This window comes from Macrosteles quadrilineatus, unplaced genomic scaffold (genome assembly GCF_028750875.1).
Source record: "Macrosteles quadrilineatus isolate MER2022 unplaced genomic scaffold, UCM_ALF_1.0 Scaffold_3__2_contigs__length_128488019, whole genome shotgun sequence".
In the NCBI taxonomy this organism is placed as follows: domain Eukaryota; kingdom Metazoa; phylum Arthropoda; class Insecta; order Hemiptera; family Cicadellidae; genus Macrosteles; species Macrosteles quadrilineatus.
Genome location: NW_026542596.1, coordinates 73103317 through 73123606, shown reverse-complemented (window position 1 = coordinate 73123606; position 20290 = coordinate 73103317). Strand labels below are relative to the sequence as shown.

Genomic DNA, 20290 nt, shown 5'->3' with positions numbered 1-20290 from the left:
ATGTTTAACTTATAAGCTACGGTGTAAGTACTGGCCAAGCGTTTATATTAAGACAAAGTTAATAGTTTTACAAAACATTTTCTAACCTAACATCAGTCAACATAAGGTAACAGAGGCTTTAGCAATTTTAAAGCCTCCTAAAAGGTAACACAGTGCAAAACATTACTGCACCTAAAAGCTATGGTGAAATGAAAGCACAAATTGCGTTCTTGGGTGTGTATTGCTAAGTAAGTGGCTCGTGTCTGAAGTACAAAAGTGATGGTTAAGTTAATGGAATATTCAGAAAAATGTTAGGAGTTTGGACTGGTTTTCTTACTCATGATTCTTTCATATAAACTGTCTTTAGTGTAAATATACCAGGGGTGCCCAACCCCCCCTAGACTCATGACGCACCCCCCCCCCAATTGAGCAACAGCCCCCCTCCAATAAATGAGATACACATCAAATGAGAAACATTATTCCCCCGCCCAGCACTATTTGTAAAACTAAAATAAGTTTTATAAATTGTTTTAGATATTAAAAATTCAAACCCAGTTAATCTATATAAATAAAGTTATAGTTTTGTCTATACATTGCTCAGAATTATACATATTTTGGGTTATTTTTACGTTTTATACATTGAAGAAGTTGAAACATGTCTTATCTCAATTTATGTCTGTCTGTCACGGCCCAGAATGCGTTTTACTTAGCCTACTCTAAAAAAACTGGAGTACCTATTATGATTCTAATGGTTTAATTGTATTCACAGGATTGGCAAGAGTGTCCTTAGCCATTAAAATATGGCTTGACTATTTTGGAAATAAAATAACGGACGATCAAAAACCCAATTTTGTGTGATTTTTCTTGTTTTTTTTTTCTCCATATTTACTACATACGTCATTTATGAAATATTAATAATCTGTTAAGAGAACACGTCATATGAAATTACGAGCAGCTATTTTGATAAAGATTCCTTTTTCTAGCTGTCACTGATATGTTTACATAAATGTTGTTTACGATTTTACGAATTCTGTTTAGGCCCTAACCATTTCCGATCACGTTTGTAAGCAAATCCAAAACCAAGTGAGATTAATAACCGTGTGGCTTTAGCTTAAATAACGGGTTTTATTTATCACGGGTACTGGGTACTAATATGTAACTGTAAATTAAATTAAATAACTAGCCATCATCCAGGTCGGGAACCGGAGATTCTGTGTGTATCAAGTTGTACTTCAATTTTTATTACCGGGAAAAGACCGTACGTGAATCAGTGTTGTACAGGACTGGAAAACTTATCTTTCTATATAAATAGAATTAGAGTACCTATTATAAGTCACCTCAATTTAAGGAATTTTGTATGCCAGAATATCTATAGCGTTCGTAACCTCTGCTTAACAAATTGTCAGCGTCTTTTTCTTGATATAACGACCCCCTCTCCCTCCCTTTGGAAACATCACAGCACCAACGATGAAAATGGAACGGAAACAACGCTTGCGCCAACAATCGTCTGCTCCGTTTTACACTTATGTCTGCTGTGCGCTATGTTACAACAGATTTCAGATACAACAACAGCTGGGGAATGATGTGATGACGATATAATGCTTAGTAAACTGTGATTAGTAACCATGGTAACTTTAGTATAAGGCTGTGATTGGGCAATGAGTAGGCCTAAATATGGCGACTTGTTGAATTTGTGTATGGATTAAAGATAAACCTAAACCTAATAAAGAACAGAAGAACAAAGAAAAAGAATAACAAGATTGTTCTCGTTACATTCTTTTTTAAGAGGGTTTTTATTATTTCTAAATATAATTTTACAACTTTTTATTACTTATCTATCAACTCCTATGCTGTGATACAGCACCTACCGGTAGGCTATCTAACTTATCATGAGCAGTAGCTTATAACACTTTCTAAAGGTTCCTTTAATATTTACGTTATTTATAGCAATGCAGTGTTTGGCTGGTTATTAGTTGTGTTTGTATATTGTGTTTGAGTAAGCTATAATTTTAAACGATGCCGTTTGTACAACTGAACCAAGATAAATGATTTGAAATGTACAATAATAATGTTATTGCACAATAATAATGATTGTGCAATATTGAATTTCGTTTATAAAAATGCAAATCATTACGTTAATGGCTGTTTACAGCGTTTTAATGGGTTTGTTATCTATTTTTATACTATATTGGATTAACCGTATTTTTCATTACCCACTACCCCCCCCCCCCATAACTATTAACTCAGGTAATCGAGTATCTACACAATAGTGTAAATTATTGTAGCCTATGCTACTTGATTGTATTTGTACCACGCGTTATATTTATCTATCAGAGCAGTTGAGCCATTCCGTGCCCTCCCTCTTAGATCTCACGTCTTGCTAATCTTGAATAATAACTTCCTACACGAATCCTAAACTACCAGAAAATCCTATTTTTACTAATTGAATGAAATAATATAACTATTGTCATTAATTAATCTACTTTGTATCTGGCGACTTCGTAATATATTTTTTATTGTCGTTACGTTGAACACTGTTGCAATTAACTTTAGCCACCCCCCCATTTTAGTTTTTTGCAACCCCCCCCCAAGAATTTCAATGACGCAGTCTGCGTCACAGCCCCCCCTTGTGGGCACCCCTGAATATACACAAATTCAGAGGCTCTGAATTTATGCATGATTTACATTAAGCTAGAGTTGTCTAAAATAGCAAAATATTACATTAAAACCTTGATAACAAGTGTCTCATGGGAATGATCAAATTGAACTTCTTATAAAGGTCGGTTTATCACATTTTGCAATAACAAGTGACTAGAGATATGGTATAAAAAGCATGATTAGCCTATATGAAAGGACTGAGATCCACAACAGATCTATGACTCCGAGAGGTTTGTGATGTTGTTGTGTGTGGTTTGTAGCAGTTGTAAGGTTTTAGTGTGGTATTGACGGTGTGGTATTTCAATTCAATTCAAGAATGTTGTTACAGACGACACCAGCTGTTCAGCAAGTCGGAGCCACTGAGCTATAGAATATAAACAGATGTTTTTCTGTAGTATGACGAAAAGTAAATCAACCAGTAATTTGGTCACGCCCGCTTCCATATAATATGCTACTGTAACCTAAAGGCAGGGTTTCCTAACGGCAATGCCATTCTTTGGTGACTGATTTAAACCAAAACTATACCTGACAGTTTTTAGACGTGTTAAGTAACCATTTAATCACAACAAATGATTTCCCACGCATTGGCATGAGCACATTATACAGTACTACCAAGGCATTTACAAGGCACAGATTAATAACTAGCCTACTAAAAAAAATGCTGAAAAAATATTGTAATAAGGTCAACTTCGAATATTAAAACTACTTTTAGACAATTTATGTATGCCATTAATAAATATTTGCACGAGTAAAACAATATAAAATGTCTTCGTATTTTTACATAAAACTAAAATAAAAAAAATTTGGTGGATACTACATTAAGTATAAGGCGCTTTATAATTCTTAATTCTTAGGCTAAGCTCACTAGAAAACAGTAACTACAATATATTAATATTAAATACAGAAGAAAAATACAAGGAATGTCTGCTCGGCGAGAATTATCAATTTATTTTGAGAAACCAGATTTTTGTTTCAATAAACACTAAAAGGGAACGATCGTATATTGGTGTAATGTATCTAATAAAGATATAAAAAAACACTTACATTCCTTGCTGAAAAAATCTTACCTCAAGCTAGAGAATATAATATTCTCTAAAATTTTAACATTAAAGCAGTTTTAAGGGATCTTAGAATATATTTTCTTTCTTATATCCTTTTATACTTTTTGTTCTGCAGAACTTTCCTGTATTTTAAACTTTTAAAGATCAGCCTTAAACATGTAACTACGAAGAGTCGAGGATGAGTCTTAGAACTGCATTGACAGTATTCATTGTTTGATCGTTGATAACAACAACATCAAAACTGTTACAATATTTTTGCAACTGCACCTGATCCTGCAACAAATAGACACAAAATAATTTTTAACAAATAACAAATGGACCAGAGTAAACAAACATAACTAAAACTGTGATTGAGATGCACATGAATCTTTGGGATCAAAAACTTTGAAAAATGCACAGCGATTTAGCCATTATCATTAAAAGAACAATTTATGCACGCAGGAGGTTTCATCACATAATAATAATATAACATTTCAAAAGTATACAAGAGTAAATTTGGGTTTCATAGGCTGTATATCTTGTGTGCGATTTTGAGAGAAAAATTCTGTTGTCAATGCATATAGGCCTAATAGTAACTGTTATTCCATTAACATCCATATCAATGACTATAATGTATTACTAATTCTTACCAGTCCAATAAAAAATCCTATTTTTAAAATAGTCTTGATATTTGAAACACTGTCCGCCATGATAGCATCGCCAAGTGAATCTCCAATGAGAATGGCATTTTCTCTCACTTTCTCTACCTACAACAAAATAAAACATTGTAAAAACTAAATACTGTATACCATTCATAAATCGCCGATAATTTGAAAATAAATGGCTTCATATCCTCAGCAATATTAAGGGCAGCATAGCGCTCCTCATATGCTCAGCTGAGCCAGCAATATCATATCCTCAGCTAAGTTTTTTTTTAAACTACTATCCCGTCAGGATACAACTCAGGGTTGAGGATTTGAATCCTGTCTCGGCCAGGTTTGGAATACAAAAATCAAGATGAGATTATCTGTCTGTGGCAAAGAAGCTCATCTATATATTTAATACGCTAGGCATATTTTTGTCATAATTGTTTAGGAGCGGTAGTGCTACCGATCACCATGTCCAAGGAGTCGTTAGAAAGGTCTTAGCATGTAGTTTTGCCATCAAAGAAAAAAACTTTGGAATTCCATCAGGGCTCTGCCCCCTTGGCCTTTAAAGTTCCCATGTTATTCTTATGGAGAAAATGTTTGTTTACATTTAAACAGATGAATAGCGGTACTTTGAAATTGACACTAATATTTGAAACAGCTGGTTATACTAAAATTGGAGACATTTATTAGATTAGTTGAAAAGATTGATGTTTCACTGTTTTAAACCCGTTTTTTATTTGCACAAAATCAAAACATAACCAAATAAAGGTTCGACAAAATGGAGACTATAAGTCAAGAGGAGGGACCGACGAACTTTAACTGGTAGACGCAAACGAAATACAAATACAGTAATACTATTGTCGTTGATAGCCGAATACAGCAAGCACCCTTCCGTGTTGGGTTTATGTGTGCTCTCCAACAGCCGCCTGAAGATTCCACATTCAATTTAGGACTGTTGGATAATCGCTGCATAAGCTGTTGATTTTGAAACAGAAGAGAGGAGATAAGTTGCAAATGCGTTGGGAGCAGAGTGTTTTATGTTAACGTTTTAAAGGTAAACGTTCGGATAAATACCTAACATCAGAAAGAGACTGGAACAAGATCGGGAGATGGGCCATTATGAAACGCAGTTTGTCAAAGGACATGGAAAATTTAAAGGCGAATTTGTGGAGAATTCACTTGGTAGAAGGGGAATTATGTAATGTGGAGAAATAAAAACCACGAGTCACGTATTTATAAATTGTTCTCTTCAGAAGACAAATAAGAGAGTACAGGAATAAGTGTTGGATAAGAGAGGTCTAGAGGTGAGAAAATAAAACATGATGAGTGACAAGGAAACAATTGAGAAGTTTAGAAAAGTAGCTAGGGAAATAGGAGAAACCATGGATACATACAGGCTTTTAAATAAAAAAAACGAAATAACAAAAACTAAGAAAGAAAAGGAATAAAAACTTGCCCATGAAGGGAAGAGGAAAGGTTAGAGCGAAACTCAATGATCCCTATCGCTCAGGGCGGTATGGGGAAGGGAGTCGTGCTGTTAGGCTTTTGGACACATAATGTGTCTGGACGAGTATTAAAAGTGGCTGAAGCCTAAAAAGAAAGAAGATTTTCACGGGGGATTGGCCTGGCAAATAAGTCCCAGACTTAGCCAAGGGTGGTGGTGGGAACAAGGAGTTTGCTACAAACATTTACTGACTTGGTTGAAATGAAATATTTACCTGAGTATTTCCATAATCTTTGAGTCGAATCCTTGAAAGTCATCAGAGATTATTACTGTTACTCATTTTCAAATAACCCCTGTAATACTTAGCAATTGCTCAAATTCAAGCAACAGGTACACTAGTACAAAATAAATTCTGGATGGTTTAAGGTGCGTTGTCCAAGGCGCGTCTGTTGCGTCTGACGCAGAGCGATGATCGCCGGGCGTCGATCGCTTAGAGGCCCGTTGTCCAAGAACGCGTCTATTCAGTTCAACAGTTGGTTCCTGACTGTGTTAAAATTTATTTTGCTCTCACTATTAGTGTTAAGAGCCAAGTGTTGAAGATCCTATTCATCGAAGAGATAGAAAACGAGGAAATTCTGGACCTTTAGTAAACCTCGATTCCGATTGTGTACCCACAGTGTTTTCAAAAAGAGAAGTTAGGAAGGGTATTTTAAAATACTTATCAAAAACCACTTTAATGCATATAAGAGGCTGTTAAGTGATTTTTTTTTACTTTTAAAGGAAACAGTTTAAGTTCCTTTAAATCCTTTAAAGTTTAAGTTGTAATAATTTAAATGAACATTAATTTATTATTATTTTGAAAATTTTCTTTACTTAAATACAGATATCCCCTATTCTAAATAACTCCCAATATGTAATCCATAGCTAAAATAAAAGTCAATACTTTAGTGAATTATTTTAGACTATAAAGAGTTTTGGGAGTTAATTGGGGATATATTATGTCTTTAACTAAAGATAAATTTCGAAATAAAAATAATTTAATGTTAAATTAAGGTCTATGACTCATTTTAAATTTGTTGGATTTTATTTAGTGATTAATCAAATTAAAGCCAAACATTTACTGAGTAATTTAAGACCAGAGAGACCTTGGGCCGTATTAACAACCCGAGATATAAATATTTTAATAAAAACAAATTTCTAAAAAAGTTAGATTTAATTTTGTGCTTTTGTTCGTAGCGGGTCTCTAACTCTTCTGATTTTAATGATCAATAGCTCAAATGGAAGCCCTTACATTACTGAATATTTTAATGTTGAAACAAACTGCAAGCGTTTATAAAAACTGGAGATATTTAAAAAAATGTTTAAATAAATTATAAAAGTACGAAAGGTCTATAAGAAATGTATGGGGGAGAGTTTTTGTTTGAATATCTTTAAAACGAAAAATAAAATAAAAACGGATTTCCGCATTGAAATTAGCATAAAAATCTAGTTTTGTAAATGATGTGTCACAACACTATCATTACATAAAAACAATATGTATATCCAATATGGCGGATCCGAGATGGCGGCCATAAACGTATTTCCTATCAAAATGAAGTACTAACCACCCAATAAATACTGGTGGTGGTCTTAAGTCATATATCGAAAATGTGCATAAAAAATGCATGTGGAATCATTTTTTATTATGTTTCCAATGTTGGGAAAAGCCACAATTTTTTATAATGATTTTAGGGGTTTTCCCATGGACCGTTTTTTGGCAACATTTAGTATGTCACTCAGCAGACCCAACACTACAAAATAAACATAATTAAATCAGTTATACATATACCGGTAATGCAACTTATTTAGACTGCATTAAGTTGAAACTGATAAACAAAATTTATGCCAAGAAAATTTCTACTTTTTATGTTGATGAATTCTGTAACCAAAAACTTTACAGATGAACAAGAAAAAAACAAAAAACAACAGATTTACCAAAAATCTACTAGTTAGGTTAGGAGAAAATAAATTTCAGCCACTTAAGATTAGGAGACTGAAGGCCAGACTTTACTTCAAGGTTAGTAAAAAGTATTAGGTCTCAGAGAAAAATTGGGTTGGGCCATAATCAAGTAAGTATTGATTATTTGAAAAACTAATTGTTGTACAATTAGTTTATACAATACTATACATTGCGATGTTGCACCTTAACCTCTCCTGTGGTTGTGATGAATTGTCGTCTCCTGATTGCAGTGAAATTGTAACATATTTTGTGGTCACGGAAAAATCATGAATAACTCCTGCAGACAGTATAAAATCGGAAACGTTTCCCATAGTTGGGGACATAACCGACTCTCAGTATTGTTTAAAAATCATTGACGTCATGACATTTTTATCGACCAATCTTCGCAGACACCTTTTGCGATTGAAAATCGAACCACTAGCACACCTCAATTAAAAATGACCAATAACAAACTTGGACCAAATAGATCTCTTGGGTCAACAGTTGTCCTGGACCTGAAAATTTCAGGGACCCCCATAGTTCCTATTAAAACTGTAGTCAAATGAACATAAAAATAACACAATTTTAGTAACTTACAGGAATAGACATTTTGTGTTTGTTGTAAACACTGACAGTAGGCTTGGTGAAGCCCAGGATTTTCCCGCTATCATCCATCCGAATGAAGTTTGATATCACTGTTGGTTTGAAGTCTCGAAGTTTGTAGTTGACGACTTCGCCGAGACCAGCTGATAGGACGACCACAGGAACTTGGTGCTTTGACAGGAGATTGAACATATCTGTACATCCATCCCTGTAGAAGAATAGTTGTTGAGCTAAATTAAACGGACAACTTATCGTAACTAAGCATCACTTAAGTTGCAACTTTCAAAAGTAACAAAACCAAGGGAGGAAATAAAACTACTTAATAACTTCTTGATCAGCATTGTACATGTTATTAAATTTACGGAAAGTAAATAAAGATACGTCTTATAACACTTAAAATAAGTGTTATAAAATTTTAAGTGTTATGAGACGTATCTTTATTTACTTTCCATAAAACTACTGTACATACTTTAACTAAATTAACCACGTCGATTTTGAATAAAAGATTTTCTACAGCAGGACAAAATAGATCGAAAGTATACTTCAGAATCCAAAAGTCTAAGGTAGTATAATAGAACTAAATTTAAAACCCAAAATACACAAAAAGCTAGAATGAGAATGAGATTTTATTTGCCAGTGAATATGTCATACAAATACATTGACACGTCTTTAATTTATTCATGACATTAATTAAAGTCCAGTGATAATTTTAATTTGGAAAAGAATATATTGACGAACATAGAAAGGCATCACAGTCTATGATAGGTTAAAGCTCTGATTGATAATGCTGTGTGATAAGATTTCATTAATCCTATAATCACCTGAGAGGAGTATTGATAGAATCCACAGCCTCCTCGATATCTTTCAACGTGATATTTTCTCCAGCTGTAAGGATTTCGTGATCGTCCCACCACTGATCGTAAACTCGTTGTAACTCTTCTTCAGTCTTCTCTCTTGACACTTTAGGCCCATACTTGGCTTCCAAGGCTTTGCATCCATCCCGGTACTTTTTCGATAAACTCTTCGCACTGGCAAATATTTCTGTGAAAACAATTAATTGAAAGTTTAACAGAGAATTTCAGGTCTGTTCCATACTTATATTTTATAAATGATAGTGTATCAATTATTTAGGTAGGTACCTACACAAATTTGTTATGTTCACAATGTATTTTTATGTAAAACCTATGATATTTTGTGAGAAGATAATTATGTAGACGTCCTTAAATTTCGATATTGTGATAATTTATTTTACAAGTTCTCTAAAAACATCTTTGATATTTTACACATATTGACAGTGTAACTTTCCACACTATTACAGCAAAAGACAGTTCATATTCTGACAGTAAAGCTTGAAGAAAGTATCTGGAAATGTTTAGCTGAAATGCCAATTAAAATTTACAAATGAAGTTATTTAAAAGTGTACCATTGAATGTGGACCCATTTAACTGCATACATTTAACAGCTCTTGAACTACAAGCTTCTTTAAAGGAAGCTTAAGTTGTATCTGACACTACTTTTTTTATTTAGCTGTAGCAAAAGCTGTTTTTTTCCAATAAATAATATCTGTATGTGTGGCGAGCTATTTTTTTTTTATGTACCCTTTCCAACAGTTATAATGACTCTTAATATATTACACAAGAACAAATACTGAAGACTTAATGGGCTTTTATGGGCTCAAGGACAAATCAATTATTTAACTGCCGCTGTGTCTGAATATGATAATGAATTCTACAGAATATGAATTCTAGACATTACCATACCTAAGGAGTGAGGCGTTGGTTTCCCATCGACAATAGATTTTGTAAGGGTGGAGTCAAAGTCTGCAATAATCTGAAATAATAACGCTTTTAAACTTAGTAAATAGTAAAAATAAACATGTAAATAGCTTAAACAAACAAAGATAATAGCCATTAGCTTTAATTTTTTATTTAGGCTATATCTTGAAGATTAAATTCTGCATTAAGTATTGAAATTATTTACCAATTGTCTAAAAAAGAAACTAGCGCCAACAGATGCAAGTTCTAAGTATGCCTATACAAGAGACAGAAAATCCCAGCATTAAATTACAACCGAGTTACTACACATGGAATATAATAGATTAAAAATTTATTTTTTACTAATACAATTTAAGATGATTCACCAATTGTGATTTTAAAAAACAATAAAAAAAACACTAACCTTACCTGAAGTTTGTCTGCTTTTCCCGCTACTAAGATGTTCAATTTATCATTCAATTGATCTACATCTCTGATGACGACGTGATCTTGATGAAGCTGATCAACCTGCAACAGATATGGTTTATAGTTTGATTATTAATTACTGCAAGATATAATAATACCCCTTCTGCAGCAAACCTGCAGACTAAGCAAATTGCCATTTGTATGGATAATTTTCCATGAAAATATTTCCTTAAAATTATCAGATTTATTTCCTATTTAAATTATATGAATTTTAATGAGTACTCAGGCTAACTGCCTCAGGGAAGGTAATGTGGTGTGTTTTTTCGGTCCTTTGGTATTATACCGACCACAGCGATAAATCAACTTCCAAATAAGATTTTAATTAGTTTAAATAACAAAATCTTCCTAACCTGACCTAACCTAAAACCAAGGCTACTGAAAAAGAGGTTGTCTCAGTCGCGCGTATAACGTCACCCGACAACCTGGACGGTGCTGCTTGTAGTTCACGTTCACACAGCTGCCACCTGTCAAATTCTTTGTTTGTTGTTCGTTTTTCTGTAAGTTCTGTGCAAATAAATAAATGAAAAACAAACAACAATAACAAAGAATTTGACAAGTAGCAGCTGTGTGAATTAAAAGCAGCACTCAGCAGGGTCGGCGGGTGACGTCATACGCGCGACTCAGGCAACCTCTTTTTCAGTAGCCGTGACCTAAAAAATAGTCCACCCTTAGGTTGAGTTAGGTTAGGTTAGGTTATAATTGTTAGGAGTGGTCGTTATAATACTAAAGTACCGTTGTTTCTTTGTTGAAATGTGGATAGCTTAGTATAAAATACAGAGAATTGCCAAATTTGATTAAAATAGAAAGTTACATCCAAAACATGCAAACTACAACAGTTTATTTAAATTTTCTCCATGAGAATAACATTAGAATTTTTTATATAGCCTCCTTTTGTAATTTCATAAGTAGACAATAGGCATACCACAACACTTCAACCTACTTCCCTTTCAAGCTCTACAAAATAGTTTGTAAAGAAATTGAGAAATTATATGTTTTTTGGGTCAAAAACCAATTTTTACCCCATAAACCCCCCTACTTAAATCTGATCATGCAAATTCGTTCAAATAAATGTTGGTTTACATGTTACCAAATTTAATCAACATCGCATAATTTTTGCTTGAGTTATGCTAGCAGACACATATTTGTAAGTGCTCGATTTGTAAAAAAAGAGGTGCCGGGACTGTACCGTAACCAATTTAATGTGGTTAGTAACTACCTATTTATGCCAATATTTTGATCTTTCCGAAAGAGAAGTGCCAGAACTCTGTTCCCTCACAAATTGAGCAATGCATATATATGTATGACTTTTAACGGAAGGTGTTTTTGGCCTCTGGGGACCTCAAAACAAAAAGGTAAATCGGTCCCGGATCCAAATCTTACCACGAGACCTACAATAATAGTTTATTTCCTATATGGGAAATTCACTAATAAAACTGATTACTTCTAAACACAATAGTAAAAGTCCACAAGGAAATGAGTCAAGTAAAGATAACCTAGATAAAATAGTTCAATATCAATGACCCACAACAAAGAAAGTTATTTAGGCCATCACTATATATATATATATTTACGGGGCTCGATTTAGGATGGTGTGCGTTTACAGACCTCTTTTTTTACAGGACCTTTTAAAAAATTGTACTTTTTCCAAAAAACATTTTTGGCAAAATTAAATACACTTGTATTTGAAGCATAATGAGTTTCTGAAGGTAAGAAGAAAGTGTTTTCGGAGAATCATAAATTTACTGTAGAAAATAAAATGTCAACGTCCTTACACCGGATCTGTATTGAATTTGTGGAGTTAACCCACAAATTTGGTAAGATAAAATAATAGAAAATTGTGTACAATATAATATGTAAACTTATTAGTGCACTGCGAAAATTACAATTTCCTATGTAGGATACACTAGTGTAGATAGTTATCTAAATCATGATGCATAAAATATTCTAAACCTCAATGTTAAGCCTTATCTTTTTGCAGATGATTTAGCAATACAAATTCAAAGTGAGAATTTGCTAAATTCAACAGTAATGGCATACAAAGCAGATATCTTAATCGAAGACTGGTGTAAGGCCAATAAATTGTTTTTAAATATAGAAAAAACTCAAGATTTATATTGTATTAGTTTTAATAATAGGCATAATAAAAATTGTGTAAAATTTTTAGGTGTTTTTATAGAGTCTAACTTAAAGTGGTAAGTCCATATTGATTATACAGCTAAAAACTTAACAAAGGAATATTTATAATAAACATGCTTAAACACAGTGTAGATTTTAATACCTTGAAATGCATTTACTAGGCACATAGCACATATACATTCCCATCTAAGTTATGGAACAATTGTATGGGGAGGTAGTAATTATAAAAAAAACTTTTGTCATTGCAAAAACGAGCAATAAAAATCATGTACAATGTTGATTTTAGTACACACTGTAAACCATTATTTAGAGAGGCTAATATTTTAACTGTACAAGCAATCTATATTTTAGACTGCCTTGTGTTTGCAAAAAATAGTTTTAGTAAAACAGACACACATGAAAATGTACACAGTTACAACACACGAAACCGCTGCAATTTTATATCTAGACAGTGTAGATTCAGCACCACAGCTACTAGTTTTATTGAAAAATACAAACAGTATTATAATATGTTACCTAATAGAATAAGATGTTTTAATTGTTTTAAATTTAAAATAGTACTTAAAAACTACCTGTTAAACCTGTGTCCATATAGATAAATAGACTTCAAAATGATGTTAAATTAAACCTGAGTTAAAACCTTTAGTTCTAAGACATTTCCTTGACTGTGCCATGCATGTAAACCAGTGTAACGGCAATCAAGCATTCTTATTCTTATTCTTATTCTATGAAAGTAGGCCTACTCTGAATTGAAGGAGAAAGCAATTATAAAGGCCACTCGACAAGAAATGGGAATGTATTCAGTTATGAAATATATCCTAGACATCTAACTGATAAAAAGAACATTTCAAGCACAGTAGAAAATTTATGGTTCTTTAGTAAATGTGTAAAAATTTACCTTTGAAAGAATATTCGAGCTGACACAGAGCATATTTTCTTCTTCAAAAAGTTCAGCCTGAAAGCATATCAAAAGTGGGTTAAAAGTGTATTCCCAGTCATTGTAAAGGTAGGCAACTTGAGCTCTTTGAGGACCATGCACCAATTGGATATTTAACATCGACAATCCAGTGAAGAGAGGTAGTAGGCTTATGCCCCTCAAGCTCTAAATTTGTTTAGTCATATTATAAGTAAGTACCATTTTATGGTAAGTTCTGTCCCCTTTTAGCCCATAGGCAATACTAATAAACAGTGATTTGATGGATAAGAAATACCAGCTTTGTCAGCAATGACATTCACATACCTAATAGTTAGGCCTATCAAAACGTCAAAAAATTATTAGGACTTCATTGCTCTGAATGCTTTTATATGAACAATTCCTCCCAACCTTTGGTACTCGCTTCCAGCAGCTCGCTCTAGTGGTGTCTAGTGGTGGAGCACAAACTGCCCCTGAGGTCCTGGGTTCAAATCCCATGAATTACCAATGACAATGCCTCCACCCTGTAGGCGTAGCCTGCAAATAATGTATAAAATTGTTCTCCGGCAAGGACGTCTAGCGTCCTAGGATGTGAAGGGGAAAAGACCTTTGGAACTAGTTACAGTTAACTTAAATACCGTAGCCTAACTTATGTGGAGATAGGCTATCTGGATTTTTACTAAGTCTGGTTCTGTCACAATAAAATATAATCTTTTTATTTTTACATTTTATTGTTAGCAAACATGCTAAGCTTACAAACAAAGATTGTAGATCAAAAGTATTAGGAAATAATTAAGTACAGTCCTTTTTTGACTGAAGAAACAAACACTGGCAGGAAGAAGTTAAAGCTGGCCCAATTTCTATTTCTCTTCATCTAGCTCTATCACACACAATCATTAAGTCACTTTTGTGAAATACGTAAATTTGGTTTTGGAATAGGCTTCAATAAGGTTGATAGGTAAACAAATAACTGAGTATAAAAGTCTGACTCTGTACAGAAATAACATTGAACTAAGTTACTAAACCGGTTCCTTTTTTTAACTTGTGTCAACGCCTAAGCATAATGAAGTAAATTTAAACGCTTTTAAAGAAAAACGGTCAAACTCATTTCAGTTTTGTGGTTGTGCAATGAATTTAACTCGTCCCTCCAGCACCGAGGTCTGAGACGCTACCGTAACCACTAGGCAACAACACACCTACACCACACAACACAGTCTCCTTTGAACCAATCTTAACATAGAGCTATTTATATAAAACTGAAAAAACTGTTTCTTTACTAGCTGGCTCATAAGACATAATAATTTACTAAGTTATAAATTCAAAATAAGTTAGGCCTAACTTACTTTGCCATAAGTAGCAAACTTTCAAGTTAGGCCTATGCGATTCTGGTACTAAGTAATTTATATCTATAATTTAAGCCTAAAATTTCAATAAATTTTAAACAAAGTTTCTAAATTGTATGCCGATGTTCAACACATGGATTAGGCCCTATTCTGGACCTAAAGTAAAACTGTAAGTTAAGGGTGGGTTGTGGCTGTTAATAGTTCTATGGTTGTGGCCTAAAATGGTAAGGTGGATTTATTGAAATGTCGCAGGATCAACTTTACATGAGACTTCAACATAAGACAAAAGATCGTTAAGTGTGTGACTGTAGCAAAACTATTCCTGGTAAAGGCCAATGATTGAAAGTCATGCTTTCCTTAAGTTAATGCTTAAGTTAGTTAGGTTTAGCTCAGAGGTCTGACCACCGATTCATCTTACACTTTGATTCCCTAATCATATTTTGAGGGGTAACTTAAGTTTGCCTGCCCTTAATTGATGTCAGGTACAGTTTCTTTCAGATGAGTTTCTTGGGTCAAATCAAATAAAACATAATTAGTTCTATGCTAATATCGATTGAAATTATTGAATTAAAAATATTTATTAATAATCGATATTTTTAAATATAGGCTTTCAATTGTAAAATTAAAACTGTCATAACCTAACCTAACTTACCAAACTTGCTGATGATGAAAAAACTTACTGATCGAATCAATAAGTTAGTTTCAATCGATTTTAGCATAGCCCAGTTAAGAAACTGTACCCTTGATGTCAAGATATAAACATTCTTTTAAGCTTAGCTTCCTCAGGCACAAAAAGTTAAGGCATTTATTTGGTTTAAAGTACAGTAACTCTTTTAAAGGTTAAGTTACTAACTTAACTATCATGTTAATAGAATCGCCTAGTCCTCTTGAAATTATAATAAGTTAATTTGTAAAGTTAAAATAAAATGTGAAAAGTCCAATGTTGAAAACCAACAGACTAGTATTCTCATAATAAAATAAATCAATGAATTCAGTTACAAAGATAGATACGCCTTTAGCTTTCTAGTACTTACAGGGGGACGAGATAAAAGGGCAAGACGAAGTAAGCACAAGCACGCAGCATGAAGAGAAGACACAGACACAAGACAAGACCACAAGACACAAGGCAAGTCAGCATCAATATTTATTTACGTTTTAGTAAACAAGACAACAGGAGCAGACCATCCAGCTGTTCATCGTAAAAAACCTCAGTTTTTTCCCCTTGCCGAAAAGGTGGTCTGGGTATTTTTACCCATGAGACCTCAATGTTCTCTGTGGTTGTCCATTTTAGGCCCAGCACACACGGTGTGACTGTTTTACAACTTTCGTTGCAAACCAGTTGCGCGTGCAACTGTATTGAGACCTCGGCAATGTATGTGGGGAGGCCCACACGACGCAACTGGTTGTATGTGATTTCAAAAAAAGTTTGAAACCAGTCACATACAACCGTGGGCCCGACGTTGCAGTTGCGTTGCAGACTTCAGTTGCACGAGACCACGGGGTGTTTTTGTAGTGTTTGGTGGTATTTTGGTGGAATTTTGACGGCCGTATAGTGTTTTTAGTGTTTATAATTTCCTATCCGAATAGCTCTAGCTGCTACAAACAGCCTATAGTACTAAAATTCTTGCTCAAATAAGGGTGAACCCAATGCTCTCTCAGTACCCTTGCTGTCTTCGGTATTGATAATAACTAATAATGTCTTCTTCGTCTGAGTCCGACATAGTAAGCGCACGCAGGGCCTTAAAACAACGTAACTGCACTAAATTTACACTCCACTGATTGCCCAATAGACGCAACTGTAGTTGTAAAACAGCCACACCGTGTGCGGACAGAAGTTTTGTTTCAGTTGCAAACTGGTTCCAGACGGAACTGGTTTACAACAGTTGTTGTAAAACAGTCACGCCGTGTGCGCTGGGCCTAGTAAACACAATCTTATTTTCCTCCTTCCTCCTTCTCAGTTGGTTTGGTGCAAAAGGGTGCTGTTGGTGCAGTCCAGAGAGGTATCGAAAGTCATATCTTCTACCGGCGCCGGACCCCGTGTGTAACGTTTTTAATGTATTGGCCAAGTTTATAAATGTTTTTTCGTACCGTTCGTGTATTATGTGTTTTTCGGTGTGTTTTCAAAAATTGACGACCTTCACGTGAGAAAAATGTTTTAACTTTTTGACCTTCACCTGAAGATGTGCTCCACGAGCACGAAACTGCAGTAGTGACAAACTACACGCAAGGACCATATTGACAGAGGTAAATTAAACCATTATTACTCGATATTAATTTGACGATTCTGTGGTTTGCATCGGTAGGATTAGGTAAGTTTTTTGTTAATTTTGTTGAGGGTTTTATTACTTTTATTTTATTTTGGTGGCGTTTTTCATTTTTAGCGAATTTCCCTATAGGGAAGTAGCTATTACCGTAGGTGGCACGGTAAGACCTAGACCCAGGACCGATTTACTTTTTCATTTTGATGTCCCCAGAGGCCAAAAACACCATTCGTTCAAATTTTTATATATGTATATATATATAGACATATATATATATATATATATATATATATATATATATATACGTCCGTGAACGCGATAACTTGAGTAATTTTTGTCCGATTTTGATGAAATTTGGTTTAAAGGTGTAAAGCGGGATAAACTTGAATGAGTTTGCGAACCAGCATGATCGGACCATGGGAACGGGGCTTTACGGGGGGTTTTATGGGGTAAAAATTGGTTTTTCTCACTTTTGACCCTCAAAACAAAAAAATTCCCGATTTATCTTTAGACCTTTTTAAAGAGCTTAAAAAAACAAATAGTTTAGTATATAAAAGTATTTTTGTTCAATTATTAGTAACGGAGAAAATTAAAAAAATTGTAAATTTAAAATTCCCATGTTATTCTTATGGAGAATATTGTCAAATGTTGTAGTTTGCTTGTTTATGGATATATTTTGATCAAACTTGGCAAATTTATTTATTTTGTACTAAGCTATCAATATTTTACTCTAAAACACACTTTATTAGTTTCCTTGTAGCAGCAAACCTAGGTACTCGTTAAACCTAATGTTATTAAAATATATTTAACTGAAAATCAATTTAGACGAATGGAAATTCGCTTAGTCGGCAGGTTTGCTGCGGCGGGGGTATTTTTTTTTTGTAGTGTCTTGTTGGTTAGTCTATGTTAATATATTGGATTTAGTAGGATTCTAAGGCCTTAATGGGAATGTTGTGAGAAGGGTTGAGTTGGAGTCTTCTCACTTGAGGGCTGTTAAGCATTTCTACATATCCCGAAAAGGCCCATGAATGAAGAACCAAAGGATTGGAATGAATTTATATGTGAGTGTTTCGTTATTGTTTTTGGTTTAAAATGTTCTTTTTATGTATATGAGGGAATCAGTGAGTTCTTGATGATAGTGAAGCATGTGTGGTAGGCATATTTCATTTCCTGTAGCCTTCAAGCAAGCGTGGGTACGTTACGTGGTTCCTCTTCCTAAATCTGGCGATCTTGCAGCAACATAAGGAACTTGATACAGTACTTGAAGATTTCCCACTGGAAGCGTCCCTGCGCCGTGGTCGTCAAAAAAATATTGACCTTTTCATTCATCTTCAAAGTACTCTGTCAGTGAGTAGTATGGCCCCTTCAATAAATAATTCTTGAGTATAACGTCTTGAATTTTTCTATTTCTTTAATATTTTTTATTTCAGTTGGGATCTTGCTATACATTTTGGAGCACATAAATTTAGGGCCATTTGCTACTAAATTGGAGTTTACCTGGGTTAGGTGGACATTTTTACATTGCCTTGAATTGTAGTTGTGGAATGCTGCATTTTTTAGGAAAAGTTGTGGGTTCTTCTTTACACTCAGTGCTGACTCCAGGATAAAAAGTGCTGTCATGGTAAGGACCTTGGCTTCTTCAAACAGTGGCTTACAGTTTGTGAGAAATGGTTCCAAGAAAATAGATCTTATGATTCTTTTTTGTAGGAGAAGTACTCGTTGGGCAGCTGGGCTGTTTCCCCATAGTAGGATCCCATATTTCATGATGCTGTGAAAACAGCCATGGTATAGCTTCATTAGTACTTCTTTTTCCAGGAGTGGTTGGAGCCTTTGAACCATATAGCAAACTGCCGTGAATCTCACAGATATGTTGTCGATATATGTTTGGTGCCATCTCAGGTCATCACTGATGGTTAGGCCAAGATATTTTACAGAATTATCAATGTTAATGGTTGATCCTCCTGAGCGCAGTAATGGGCAACAATCAGGTTTTTTTTCTATTGTGTATCTGAAGAGCCTTTGTTTTACTTATATTCATCAGTAACAGTTTATTGTCGTTACACCAACTACTCATTTCGTTAAACCCTTCTTGGGCGTTGATTCTTAAGGGTCGAGTATGACTACCTCTTACAAGGTGGCAAACATCATCGGCAAACAACCAGGTTAACTACCGGTACCGCCCCATCACTATTTCTACACTTGGCATAGTGTTTGAGAGCTTTATGGTTATGGACAGACTGAAGATCTTCATTGAAAGCATTAGATCAACATGGGTTTGTCTAAAACATTTAGCATTTCGAATTTTATATTGCTACAAGAGAAATTTCCGTCCCGTGTGCGCCATTAGAGCAGCTTGCAAGTAACTGTCAAGCTTGGGCCTTCGTAATCACAACCGTTCCACGTTCCACCAGACCTCGAGAGTACCATAAGGATCGCATTTGGTACCGTACCTATTTAACTCGTTCATCATCAATGATCTAAAGGGTTCAACAGAAGGTTGTATCTCTTGCGTTTGCAGATCTCAAAGTGTTTGAGGAGGAGTGCCTTCTAAAATGTGCCTTGACAGTGTCTTTGGCTGGTGCAAAGTTAACAAAATGGAAATCAATCCTCTGGGAAGTGTTTAATATTAATCTTCCATCCCGGATTCCTGACATCTTTATGTACATGCTAGGGGAGGACAGTCCTAGAGCCATGTCCAAAAAATATTTGGGTGTGATATTCTGCAGCGATCTAAAGTTTCAACGAGCACATCAACGGTGGCCAGCTAGGCGAACAGGCTGATTGGGTTTCATCTGCCGATCTACCAAAGGTATTACCGGTAATAGACCAACTGCATTTACTAAAAACTATTCTTTAATACGTTCGATTTGTCGATTTAAATAGGCCTAACCAAAATATCAATTAATCAAATAACAAGGCGTTTCAGAGAAATTACCTGGATTATAATCTCATTGGTATGGTAGCATTTAAATGGTTAACTCAATATAGCTGAGTGGATACGAGTGATTGGCCATTAATCAGAAGTTACCCGGTTCAATCATGTCC

General features: G+C 34.5%; 1 protein-coding gene across 3 annotated transcripts; it reads right to left on the bottom strand.

The window, feature by feature from the left end:
• Positions 1-2608: 2608 nt before the first annotated feature.
• On the bottom strand, positions 2609-16148 carry LOC128989806 (cytosolic 5'-nucleotidase 3-like). Of its 3 annotated transcripts, none has more exons than XM_054411861.1 (8): positions 16019-16148; positions 13627-13683; positions 10536-10634; positions 10113-10182; positions 9174-9393; positions 8347-8560; positions 4328-4444; positions 2609-3971 (listed from the first exon to the last, which is right to left on the bottom strand). In XM_054411861.1, exons 2-8 carry the CDS (start codon positions 13657-13659, stop codon positions 3861-3863), a joined length of 864 nt encoding a protein of 287 aa, XP_054267836.1. In that variant the 5' UTR covers positions 13660-13683; positions 16019-16148; the 3' UTR covers positions 2609-3860. The 3 variants fall into 3 exon arrangements, with proteins under 3 accessions (XP_054267836.1, XP_054267838.1, XP_054267837.1); XM_054411863.1 differs by lacking the exon at positions 16019-16148 and adding an exon at positions 15838-15927; XM_054411862.1 differs by lacking the exon at positions 16019-16148 and adding an exon at positions 15637-15809.
• Between the last annotated feature and the right edge of the window lie 4142 nt (positions 16149-20290).